General features: G+C 38.0%; 1 protein-coding gene across 1 annotated transcript in view; it reads right to left on the bottom strand.

The window, feature by feature from the left end:
- Nucleotides 1–378: 378 nt before the first annotated feature.
- NXPH2 (neurexophilin 2) overlaps nucleotides 379–13,883 on the bottom strand; it is a 114,484-nt gene continuing 100,979 nt past the window's right edge. The window contains exon 2 of the mRNA XM_044242555.1: nucleotides 379–2,876. Within this exon, the coding sequence (XP_044098490.1) occupies nucleotides 2,133–2,876 (744 nt within the window). The 3' untranslated portion in view covers nucleotides 379–2,132. The remainder of the gene's footprint in view (nucleotides 2,877–13,883) is intronic.

The raw sequence follows: 13,883 nt of genomic DNA, 5'->3' as shown, positions 1-13,883 counted from the left end.
GTGTAAACCGATCTCCATTTTTACCCTTTGCATAGATATGTTTATATTACTCAACATTTGAACATCAGAGAGTTCTTAACCATATTTCATGTTGTAATAATAATAATGATAATAATAATTAATATCAATCATAATAGAACCTCACACTCGTAGAGGTCTCATCAGGTTTCAGGCTACATGCCAAGTGCTTTATATGAATTATCCTTTTATTCTACATTAATGTCTTCATAGTCAAGGTGCTTTGTTTAATATATACATAAGGAAAATCATAAGGCTCACTAGGGGATTTGCTCGCGTGCGCATACGTGCACACACACACAACCCTTGTGAGAACAAAACCAAGAAGAGTCTTAAAAAAAAAAAAACCCTGAAGTCATGTGACAGATTTAGCAAATTCTTTTTATTTACATAGAAATGTGTACACATACTTTCTCTGTACACAGAAAATTCTAAGTATATATACATATATGGTTCCCACGTATTTTACAATAAATAGTATTTTAATCCTGTCTATAGATGAAAATAAAAGGATACCTCAAAATATTTCACACCAACCACAGAATTACGAAAGCACCTGATGAACTCAGAGCAAAAATTTCAAGCCTGTACTACCACACACTAAGCCTAGTACATTTTTTTTTACAAAAGACAAAATCAAACACTGTACAGAGATCACCAGTAAACAGAAAGAAATGGAGATGCAAAATAGAGAACAGAGCTGTTGGCTCTTCAAACAATGTAGAAAGAGCATTTTTGTTGGTTAGACTTGTCTTCTTTAAGTTTAATGTTTTACTTCAACTGGTATTTTACAGATAAGGGGGCAAAAGTGAACACCTACTGTAAAAACAGTAACCTTCCCATGAGTCTTAAGAGTTCTAGAAATCTTATTGCTGGCCAGCCAGACCCTCTTTCTGTGTTGATGCAAAGATCATTCACATCTATGTTGCAGGATACCTGTCCACACCCCCCGCCCCGCTCCCCCCGAGAAGATGGCAATGACTCCAACTGTGAAGCCGTTTTAATTTGGAAGTGATTTCAAAAGCCTGGTGAGTCAGGTTGTTGACACTTAATAATAATCAGTCATGTTTCAATATACTCTTTATCTCCAGGTAGTGTTTGATCCCCCACTCAAATAATTAATGAAACGCAAAGAGGACTTAATCTGGGAGGCTAGAAATAATGAATCCATAATCCTGGAATTTTGTCAATCGACTTCCAATTATTTTCTTTGTTCTTGCCTAGGGAACAAAATTGCTTTTCTCAGTTTCAGAGTTGTGTGTATATAAACTCACACTATCAAATGAATAGCATGAAGTTATAGGTTATAGGGTAGAATGCAGATTTTATGGTACTTTTGGCAATCTCATGGCATTGAATTTGGCAAAAGAATCTAAGAACATCATGATCTTCATGATTGTGGGACTGACTTAAAATACACTCGGGTTCGCTTTCCCAATGCCCCATATTACTACTCAGATGAGAATCCTAAAGATGGTGGCCAACGCAGGACGAAGTGTTTAAGTCTCATCCCAGCCTAGCTCAGATAATCATGTGTTTAGTTCCACTGTGGCACTGTAACCTCACACATGGGTTTTGAAACAAATTTTACCCCTTCATCTCTCATATCAATAACAGCACTGATGTGGGGGAAGGACGGAGATAAAAAAAAGAATTCAATGTCAGAAATGCGATTCATCTATCAAATGCTATCTTTTCAGTTACTTTACTGAATCTGCTATTTTTAAGGTAACCTTCCAAAACAAATTTCAAAGGCAGGCTCATTTCAAGAGCAATGTGTATCACATGCATAATTCGGTTCTTTTTCATTACATGTTTCTACCATTGATGTTGATTTTAGAGAAACAACAATATTTCTAGGACTTAGCCATCCTACATGAAAGCGATGGCTTCATACACAGTTTGACTTTTCAGATTAAGGTACGAGCGAAACAAACACATGTCACATTTAAAGATGTTTCTTTTTCTTTTTTTTTAATTTGAAAACCTAATAGGGAACTAAGGTTCACTGCCAGAAACAAAAGGGATCCTTTACCACGAAGAGTTGGCCTTGGTTCTTGGTCATTCTAATGAAATATGTATTCACCCCTCATTTATATCACTGTTGGAAAGATTCAGCCAGAAGATAAATATGGAGTCTCACTATGGTAATTGTAGTCAGGACAGACTTTTTGCACAAGTTTATAATCAACACTGTAAAAGGCAATGTAAATGCAAATGACCTTGAAGGGTTTGGAACACAACCAAGACACATGGCTCTGAGTCTGCTCCTGGTAGCAGATTTTCGATGGGTCAAAGTTGCACAGGGCAGTCTTCTTCGCCCGGTCTGTTTTTTCATATTCAATGCGACAATTGAAAGATTTGGATTCCTTGGTCTCCAAGGTAGACTGCGGGGAAACTTCAAATTCCACCACTTTGGAGGGGGGTACCAAACTCACTGAAACATTGCCTAGGCCTGTGGAATTATGTCGGAAATAAACACTGAAGGTTCCATTTCCATGGTCAACAATTTTTCCTGTGATGAGGAGATTGAGTTTAACAGTTTTAATGTTGGAATGGAAGTCGCCCCACCCAAACATCTTCTTAAATTTTCCCGTCTTTACTATTGGCCTCCGTTTAGTTCTTGCCAGTGGCTCCTGAGCCTCCGTGACATTGGCCAGCCAATCCCAAAAGTTTTCCATGCTGTCCGCATACGCCAAGTGTCCAGGCTTTGGGACAGGAGACTGTTTAACAAACAGGCGCAGAGGATTGATGATCCTTGAGTGCACCACGTTTCCAACCAAGGTCCCAGGAGCATCTTTGTCTTCCCAGTCCAGCCCCTCTGTGGCATGCACCGCCTTCTCACTGTCACAGAATAGCTGTTTGAAAAGGAGAAAGAGAAAGAAACTTGAGGTTAGGCTTTGAGCACACACACTAAAGCCAAAGCAAAGGGAAAGTGCTTGCAGTATTATTTCAGTTCTTGACAAATAGCATTTCACTCACACAGCTGGGCTCAACAGCATAACAAGATGAGCATCTATTCAAGCAATGTAAAATCGTGAGCACAAAATTCAAATTAGGAAGAAAGTATTTCATTTTAATGGGTTAATGTGGTTTTCGTCCCTGCTTCCTCATATTTATAATGCTATCTTTTGAGATTGGAGGAAGTAACATTTTGGCATCTCATTTTCATAAAAACATTCCATTTGTGTGGTCTTCTCTTTCAGGTAGAAGATGACTCCCCAATGCTGAAGGCTACCAAGAAGGTAGAAGCCATCTAAATGCAAAATATTGCATTCTTTTAAGTCTTTTAAGTATACTTAAGTCTACTTAAGTCTTTTAAGTATACTTGGAAATATTAAGGATATTATATTATTACATTCAAAGGCTTATGTCAAATAATTTCATAGCTTTTGATATAATTCCATCTCAACCTCTGTAATTAAAAAAAAAAAGGAGTATGAATAGTAAGAGAAAGTTCTACAAAAGTTTTAGTTGAAAAAAAATTTCAAATTTTGTGGTCCTAACAGAAACAGAAACAAATTGGAAATGTCTATTTTGAATTAATAACAGACCATAGATTATCCAATAAATTTTATTATAACTGAATTCTATACCCTGAAAGGATTGCTAAGAAAGAATGCAAATTTGTTTTATGGATTCCATAGAATGTGGTTCAGATCACACCCACTGAAACATAGTACTTTATCTGAATCTGAAGTTTCTTCTTATTCTTTTCGTAGTACAAGAGTCCCCATAATTTCTAAAAATCAATTAGTTAAGCCAATATTGATTTTGAGGGATGGAATCATAATATATGAAACTGTTGCCTGGAGAGAATATTTATGGATGAGTTATAAAGTCCGGAAAATAGAGGTTTCTAGTGGAAACACAGATAGCCTCTTATCTCTAATGGCACAAACCACTCTGGTAATGATTCTCCAGAAAACTGTCAGCATGATGAAAAGGATGAGAGAGAAGTGAAGCTGTATTTATGAACTGTTTCCCCAACCCTTTCAAACTTGGCAAAGCACCTGGTAAAAGTAGTCTCAGATTATTACAGAAATTATTGCTTTCAATCCAATTTTTGAGAAAAAAAAAAAAAAGAGGACACAGCTTGGATTATAAATATTGTACTCCACCATATGGTAGAACTTAATAATAACATGACGTTATCTTCTATAGATTCATGAGAGTTTAGAAGTTTAAGTTCTAATAGAGTTTTGTGAAAAGTGTTTTTAGCTATACCCTAACCCCCTAAGATCACGTTAGAGTCTGAAAGCAAGGACTTCAAAAGCATGGGTTTTTTCTTTTTGTGTACTTTGGGTGAGGAGGTGGGGTAGGGTGCATAATATATTTGCCTCTGATTAATTTCCTGATGGCTTTTCTTCTTCATGTCTAGTATTTTTAAAAATTCTTTTCCCTTAAATTACTAAGGTTTGGCAGAAGGGCAAACTGAAACAATGCACAGTCTTACTATTTTGAGAACCTAAATCTGTGCAACCTTCTTAGGGGTTTATGTATCCTGAGTTGATACTTCTTTCCTCTGCTGATGTTGAAAGGTGAGTATATTCACAGGAAAAGAAGAATCCTTACTCTGGATTTCTGGCTCAAAATATTCTGGGTATCTCTGACAGTGTGACTAGCTTTCTGATTTTGAATATATATATATATATATATATATATATATATATATATATTTACGTTTTTATTTATTTATTTTTTAAAGATTTTATTTATTTTGACACAGAGAGATACAGTGAGAGAAGGAACACAAGCAGGGGGAGTGGGAGAGGGAAAAGCAGGCCTCCCACAGAGCAGGGAGTCTGATGAGGGGCTTGATCCCTAGACCTTGGAATCATGACCTGAGCTGAAGGAAGACAATTACAACTGAGCCACCCACGCCCCTTATTTATTTATTTGAGAGAGAAAGAGAGAGGGAGAGAGAGCAGGAGTAGAGGAGGGGGAGGATAGAAGCAGAAGGAGAAGCAGACTCCCCGATGAGCAGGGAACCCGAGGTGGGGCTCAATCCCAGGACCCTGGGATTATGACCTAAACCGAAGACAGAGGCTAACCAACTGAGCCACCCTGATACCCCCTATTTTGAATACTTTTACTACGATGTGTAAATCTCATTCAAATCCTTTGGTACTTGCCCATGGGGTTCAGTGGAGGCTTCAGTTATGACTTAAGTTCCCTGAGAGCTGACTGAAGAAGCCTGGTCCAACTGACATGCCACCCTCTCCCCAGCAAGACGTCCAAGGACACATGAGCAGGTAAGAAACCCCTTCCTGATCAAGGTCCAGTTTCTCGTTTCTGTGGTTGTGATTCTTGTTGCCCAGAGTCTACTATCTGTTTTTCATCCATTTCCAGTATTTCATGAGATGTGCTTTGCTTGGTCCATGCTGACAGACCAAGACATACATTTCACTTACTGAGAAACTTGTCTGTAAGAACTTTACTTCCTAATCTCTACTCCCAGACTTGGTACAATTTACAAACTTCTTTTCTCACTCCTGCCTTCCTTCCTCTCTTTGATAGAGTAAATCCTTTCCAACATTTTCCCCTTCTAAATTTTTTTTTTTTTTAAACTCAGATCTTACCTTTATACACCACGCTGTCAATCAATGTTTTATTAGTAGGACTAAGGCTGATTTTCCATTCAAAAATATTTTTTTTGCTCATAAGTATGAGAACATTCTTTGTTCTCAGGGGCAACATGATCGTTTTTTAGCTCCCTCAAAATGTTTGTTTTACATTATACATTTTCCTGAATTTTGTACCTGGATCATTTTTTCTCATTTACTGCTTGGCCTGATTTTCTCCTTACTTTTCCATTATTGAAAACTTATAAATATAAATGATGAAAACATCATTCAATGACAAGTAAGTTTGCAAGTTGACTGGTATCGGCCTTTTACTCATCATAGATGCCATTATGAGACAGATGTTAAGAAATCCTCTTACCTCTAGGACTTCTGCTGTGCTGGTTCTGAGATTATTCAATGGTAATAAGAAAAACAAGAATAATAATACTAAAAATTCATTTACTGAGTGTCAAAAAAATATGAAAACTTTCTTTTTAGTAATTTATGTTATAACAAATTGACCCAAACATATGTGACTGACCCTAAGAAATTGAAGTGTAAAAACAAAAACAAAAACTAAGTTTATCAAACAGATAACTTATATGCAATTATTTGGTTTTAGAAAGGCTCTTCAACCCTTCAGAAAAGATTTTTCATATAAGAATTTAAAATGTAATTTGACTTTTAAAAAGTATATTCTAACACAATACTCTACAGGTTCAAACCCATTCAAGGATTCTTCATGATTTTAAGGTAGGCTTATATAAAAACATAATAAAATTTAACTAATAGCACAGGCCTGTAATTGGTCCCTGCTCTTGGGAAAATACTAACAGTATTTTAGATAAAAGACATTTTTAGATAAAAAGTAGATATACAGGGCGCCTGGGTGGCTCAGTGGGTTAAGCCGCTGCCTTCGGCTCAGGTCATGATCTCAGGGTCCTGGGATCGAGTCCCGCATTGGGCTCTCTGCTCAGCGGGGAGCCTGCTTCCTCCTCTCTCTCTGCCTGCCTCTCTGCCTACTTGTGATCTCTCTCTGTCAAATGAATAAATAAAATCTTTAAAAAAAAAATTTTAAAAAAAAGTAGATATACATATATTTTAATTTTTTTGCTTTGCCCTAAACCATCACGTAACTTTGACAACAATGTTAAACAAGTTGAGAAAAGCTGTGTATAACTTCATCTATTTATTACTTTATTTTCTTTAAAGATTTCATTTATTTATTTAAGAGAGAGAGACATAGAGTATAAGTAGAGGAGGAGGCAGAAGAACAAGCAGGCTCACCATTGAGCAAGAAGCTCGATGCTAGGCTCCATCCCAGGACCCTGAGATCATGACCTGAACCAAAGTCAGACACTTAACCAAGTGAGCCTCCCAGGCAGCCGTTTTTTATTTCAAAATACATGACAGTTATCAAAAATACTGATTTCCAAATCTAAATCCAAATCTCAAAAAGTTATCAAATAATGAGAACAGTGTAATTAAATGGGTAAATATATTACTAATTGTCCTACAAAGCTGACAACTCTACCTCCTCTCCCAACTTACTGTCCCTTTGGTATATCATGTTCAGCGTTCCCCCTGGAATATTTTGTTAAGATGAATGCATCACTGCTGAGAGGGTAACCCCCTCCTAGACCAGGCTGCAAAGATAGGTTGTATGATCTAAGTCTCCAAGGCTCATGCTTAACATCAAAGATCTAAAGAAGGATGACTAGGGGTTGGATGAACTATAACCCTGCCCCACTCATTCATACACTTCCAGTATGGAAGCAGAACGGTGGAAAAGGCACAGGCATCCGGTGCCTGATGACCTCACACCCCTTACTTGAGTGTTTGATGTGAGCCCATTTTCTCACCTATATCTCTCTTGCTGATTGATTGTAAGGACCAAATTTTAAAAATGGATGGAAATTACCGAGCCCAATTTCTGGCAAAAGGCATTCAATGACTGATGGCTCTTGCATGGTCCAATGGATAGTACCATGTTTCTTATTCAAGAACTGTCTTCAAAGGGTTGTATGAATTCTTGGGCCTTCAGGAAGCTGATTAATGGTTAATCAAGCAACTTGTTCAGTGCCATATAATAAATTAGTGACTGAATAGAAAACACCTTTCTCAACCCCAGAACATCAATCATTTCCTCATGTTTCCACTCTCACTGGCATCTGAGTCACAGCCAGATCATAGGCACAGGTGAGCTCTCTTTGCCAACAGAACCTGTTTGTGGATCTTTGATTCCAGCCTACCGAATGAGTCAGCGAAAGGACATGCTGGGAGAGTCTGGAGGTGGTTCTGAATCTGTTGGCAAACACTCTGTCCAAGTCAATATTGTTAGATGTTATCTGCAAAACACATGGCTGTATCCCTTTGCTTACTTTTCTATTTGCTGTGGCTTTCTATGGCTATCACGGCTTCCTTTGGTCCCATCGTATTACAATAATAATGCAAAAACATTTAAGCGCAAGCAAGCCCAAAATGGAGTTTCAAAAAGGGAGAAAAAAAAGAGGAATTGCTGTGCTTTATCTGTTTGAACATTCCCTGATTCCCACACATTTATCAAAGTTTAAGTAATTTATGTCTTGGCAGGGTGTATCAATTTCACAAAGCACACACATTAGCGAGATACAATGATATCATATTAGCGTTTTCTGCATCTTACAGAGGAGCTCAAAAAGATTAATAAAAGCTCAAACCTTCATCAATTAAATGAAGCAGGTGGAAGGAAGGGAGTAGAGAAAGAAGACTGTATTTCATTTCAGTTCTTTGTTTTTAGGGGGGGAAGCTGACAGGTTCAAATCATTCATCATAACAAGCAGGAGTTGAATTTCGCTGATAATTAAATGCATTTTTTCCCAAGAGACAAAGAAGCTGCAATGAATTTTATAGTAGCAGATGTGAGAACTGTCACGAATTATGGAAATAATTTATAAACTAAAAAAGCATTTTCCTCTGCAAATACTATATCAGAAGATCTTTTTAAAAACTATATCTGTCATATACTTTTCAATAAATGGTTTATTTCATAGTAATTTTAGTTTTATAGAAAAATTTTGTCATACAGAGAGTTACCATATACCCGGCATCCCACTGCCTGTACTGCTAACATCTTACGTTATAGTGTGCTTGTAACAACTAATGAACCAACACTGACACATGATTATGAAATGAAGTCTATACTTGACTCGGATTTCCTTCGTTTTTCCTTAGTGTCCTTTATCTACTCGAGGATCCCGTCTAGAACCCCGCATTATGGCCATCATGAATCCTTAGGTTTGTCTTGGCTGTGACAGCTTCTTAGTCTTTCCTTTTTTTTTTTAAGATTTATTTATTTGTTTGAGAGATAGCAGGGGGAAGGGAGGGACCAAGAACCTCAAGCAGACTCCAGACCGAGCATGTAGCCTGACACCGGGCCACATCCCATGACCCTGAGATCAGGACTTGAGCTGAAACCAAGAGTCGGACACAACTGACTGAACCACCCAGGCACCCGTCTTTTCTTGTTTTTGATGAAATGGTATGTTTTGAAGAGTACTGGTTAGGCATTTTGTAGAATGTTCTTCAACTTGAGTTTGTCTGATTTTTGTTCCATGATTACACTGGGGTTATAGGTCGGGGAGGAAGTGCCATTTTCATCACTTTATCTCAGGGGCACATGTTAGCAACATACTTCATTACTGTTGAAGTTATTCTTTGTATTCTGGGAGCAAAGTTCCTTTTTTCAAAGTTTTCCTTTCAGAATTTTCATAAAACTTGTTCATTTTTGTTATCATAAGCTTAGTTTAATTCACATCTAATTCAGTGGCACTTGGTTTAGGATTATTATTATTTTTTTTTTTAAGATTTTATTTATTTATTTGAGAGAGAGATAGTGAGAGAGAACATGAGCGAGGAGAAGGTCAGAGAGAGAAGCAGACTCCCCATGGAGCTGGGAGCCTGATGTGGGACTCGATCCCGGGACTCCAGGATCATGACCTGAGCCGAAGGCAGTCGTCCAACCAACTGAGCCACCCAGGCGTCCCGGTTTAGGATTATTATTATTTTTTACACCAGATATTCTCAAACCTTTCAATTTATAACTATTGAGTCACTGAATTATCTAAAAGAACCTCAGAGTTGTTTAGGAAGTCATATGCTCCTTATAAAGCATTTCAGCAATACTTCATGCTATACATTTGCCTGTCCTCATGATTAGTTATTTTGTTTTTATTTAATATTAATTTCTTAAAAACTTGGGTCCATTTCAGTAACTGAGAGCTCAGTCAGAAGAGCTTATTCTATCAATATCTTACATAGAATTAGATGCCGACTATAACAGGGTCAACTGTCCCTTTTCTCAAGTTTGGAGCCGGCCCACCATACTTGTCTCTAGACAACCCCAGTGAGTCTTATCAACTCTGAGATGAGGCTCTCTTGGTGCCTGTTTATCAAGGGGGCATGGAGCTAATGAAAGAAAGCCTCACAAAAGAGCATTCTATATTCATAGTACTCTGGGTGCTAAAGGATCATGAATGCTATGTGGGATCTGGAGATAGCGAGACCTTTGGCATAATTATGAGATAACCCTTTTCTCTACGTCTATCATTGTGACAGCTTTGCTTTTTCTCTGTAGCTGCATGCTAGAGGGCTGAGGAGAGGAGATTTCTTTACACACAGTGCATAACAGAAAGGAAGTGAAGGGCATTTAAAGCTCTGAGCTTCTGGGGTTCAAATTCCATTCAATCTATACCATGCCACTATCTGTCCAGGTAGTTCTATCTTAACAGCACTTTGAACAGATGGTGTTTTCATTTGAAGAAATGCCAGCAGAAGAGATCTCTCCACCAGCCCTGCTGTCCCGGTCCAGTGTTTTACAGTTACAACTGACACATTTATTTTGTTCCCACTAACTCTTCACTGACATGACACCAGGGGAGTAGGAAAGGCTTGAATATCTTAAGTAATTGGAGCTTAGCACTTGAAGCTCGCTGCTTCTATATATAGTTCTCCTGACTTAGCAAGGCCAGACTGGATGACATTAACATACCTTGCTTAAGAAAGTAGAAAGCCTGAAACAGCTTGGAAATGTTTCCACAAAAATTATTTTACTTTTGGAGGACTAAATTAATTGCCTCACTGACTTTTGCCTATACCTGCAGCCAGATGAATGCGACTGGACTCCTTCCCACATTGCATTTGCAAATGACTGGACTGGGAGACAAAATGGGGAGTCCCAAACAAGTCCGTCCATTGTAGAAAAGAATCTGTCGGCATATCCTCCAGCAGCTGAATTTGCCCAAACAGAAAAACTGTTCCAAGAGTGATGGAATGAATGAAAGAAGCAGACACAAGGAATTCAATCAGAATATGTTAAACACTACAGCAGGGAAGAATGAGGCATGGAAATAGCAGTGCTTTGATTTGCTGGAAGGAGTTGGGGTCAGAGCACTGGGATGGTAATCTGGCATCATCACTTAGGATCCCATCATCCTGGGCCAGTCATGACTGTTTTTTCAATGGTAAAACAGTAGAGGCAGGGAGGGTTGGAGTTGAACTTGGGAAAGAAGGAGGTCCTGAGGTAGCAAGTGAATCAGGGTGAGGCCGCTCTGTGGGCAGGACACTTATAATGATGTGAGTTCTATAGTCCAGAGGATTGAGGAGACACAGAACCGTGGCCAGAGATGTAAGCGTTCATGTTTAATCACTGACTGAACACCTATTTATGGAATGCCTTCCAGATGTAACATTTATGCTCTAGGTATTGGGAGAACGCTGCTCAAGGGGCAGATAAAGTTTCTGACTTCATAGGATTTGTAGAAGAGCAGGAAAAAGAAGAATAAATCATACATAAATCTCACTTACTTATGCTTGTCATAAGGGCCAGGAAATTTATCTGTATATCTATACCTGTATCTATATCTATACCTGTATCTATATCTACATATATCAGTACAGCAGGAAGTCAAGAGCCCTAGTCCTCAACAGGGAGAGAAACAGCGCAGGGAGTAAATAGAACCGTGTAATTAGTACCTTTATTCTGATGAGAGAAATGAAATCCAAGATTTACCAGTTGATGATTGATAATGAATGAACCAGTGACAAGGAAACATATTGATCTTGGTATTTATACTCCTTTTTTCCTACTCTAAATTATGTATTGATTTGTTTATAATTACTAATGAGAGTATGATAACATTGTAAGACAATAGTTATATTTCTTCTAGTGAAAGGTTCATTTTTTTTCTTTTTCTTTTTCTTCTGCCCCCCCCAACTTTATTGAGGTATAATTGACAAACAAAATTTTAATATGTTTAAAGCATTCCATGTGAGGATTTGATACATGTTGACAGTGTGAAAGGATCCCCAGCACCCAGTTAATTAACACATCCCTCACCCCAGAGTTACCTTTTTAGGGGGAAGGTGAGTGAACCCTTAAGAAAGGGTTCTTGGCAAATTTCAATTGTACAACAAAGTACTATCTATTATAGTCACCAAGCCGTACATTAGAACTAAAGAACTTACTTGTCTTATAACTAAAAGTACATGACCACCTCTGTTAACCATAGTGGACTCCAACGTTCTCAACACTGAATTCCTGATTAGGAAGTCTAGTGCTCTTAGGTAGCAACCCTAGCCAGCCTGGGCTTTCACCCTTAAACCTCCTACGAGATGCTGAAGGTTTATAATACCATTGACCCTGGAAAAACATGGGTTTGAACTCTGCAGGTCCATTTATATGCAGATATTTTTCAATAAATACCATAGGGTACTGTAAAATAACTTTCTCCTCCTTATGATTTTCTTAATAACATTTTATTTCCTCTAGCTTCCTTATTTTAAGAATGTAGTACACAAGAATATATAACAGTATATAACATATATAACATACAAAATAGGTGTTAATCAATTGTTTAGGTTATGGATGGTAAGTCTTCCAGTCAATAGGTTACTAGTAGTTCAGTTTTAGGGGAGTTAAATGTTGTATGTGGATTTTTGTGTGTATGTATGTGTGAAGGTTAGCGCCCCTAACTTACTGTGTTGTTCAAGGGTAACTGTATACATTCTTGGGTTCTGGGAGAGTCAGGCCTTTGCAATGATTATGTTATAGCTCTTTCCCATAATACTATATAACTAGTACAATATATATTAATTCTGATTGATAATGAACTAAGTACGTTCTGGATAAGTATTCTGAAATAAGGTAGGTTTGTCTTTATGTTTCTAGGTGTGTGAAAAGAAGCTAGTAGACAATAAATTTGAATGATATCTATGATTTTCACAAGAAATACTGATTGTTCTAAATAAAAGGAAGAACCAAACAAATATTTTTTTTCACAATCATAGCACTGAAAAGACATCTATACCTCAAGAGGATGTTTTCAGTTTTCTTTTCTTTCTTTTTATTTTTTTTTAAGATTTTATTTATTTATTTGACAGAGAGAGATCACAAGCAGGCAGAGAGGCAGGCAGAGAGAGAGGAGGAAAGCAGGCTCCCTGCTGAGCAGAAAGCCCGAAGCGGGGCTCGATCCCAGGACCCTGAGATCATGACCTGAGCCGAAGGCAGCGGCTTAACCACTGAGCCACCCAGGCACCCCTGTTTTCAGTTTTCTGTGTTTACACTGAATATATAGCTTACAGCTCATACTGCTTTACCATGAAACACTTGCCATAATATATATAGCACACAATGCACAGATTATATATATTACCTACCATTAACAAGGAAGGCCATACCCTTAACTGTTTTATACTGCACTAAAAATATGTAGTCCTCTGGGGGCACCTGGGTGGCTCAGTGGGTTAAGCCTCTGCCTTCGGCTTGGGTCATGATCTCAGGGTCTGGAATTGAGTCCCACGTCGGACTCTGCTCGGCAGGGAGCCTATTTCCACCCCCAACTCTCTCTGCCTACTTGTGATCTCTCTCTGTCAAACAAATAAATAAAATTTAAAAAAAAATGTACTCCTCTGTCCATTAAAGGAAAAAAAAAATCCGAATTTCCAGGATGAGGCAGAGTGAACCAAATGCTCCAAACATGTGGATTTGTACCAAGCTGGGACAGTTGGCTTTTCCTTAATAACAGAAGTGGCATATGCTACAAGAGATAAATTGATACCAATCTGTACAAATATTTTTTAAAGGCAGCTGGCTTGCCCTCCCTTGGATATCCTGGAATCATTCATTAATGTTCTTTTCGAGTGACAATCACTGCTAAGTGCCAGTTTGGAAGGAGAACTGGTTTGTTTAATAGCTCTGTTTATAATGTTGTTCATGATGGAATCCATGTAGCTGGCCATTAATTATTTTACTGAGGGTAT

The sequence above is a fragment of the Neovison vison genome, chromosome 3 (assembly GCF_020171115.1).
Source record: "Neovison vison isolate M4711 chromosome 3, ASM_NN_V1, whole genome shotgun sequence".
Classification (NCBI taxonomy): domain Eukaryota; kingdom Metazoa; phylum Chordata; class Mammalia; order Carnivora; family Mustelidae; genus Neogale; species Neogale vison.
This window is presented reverse-complemented; position numbering and strand designations above follow the sequence as displayed.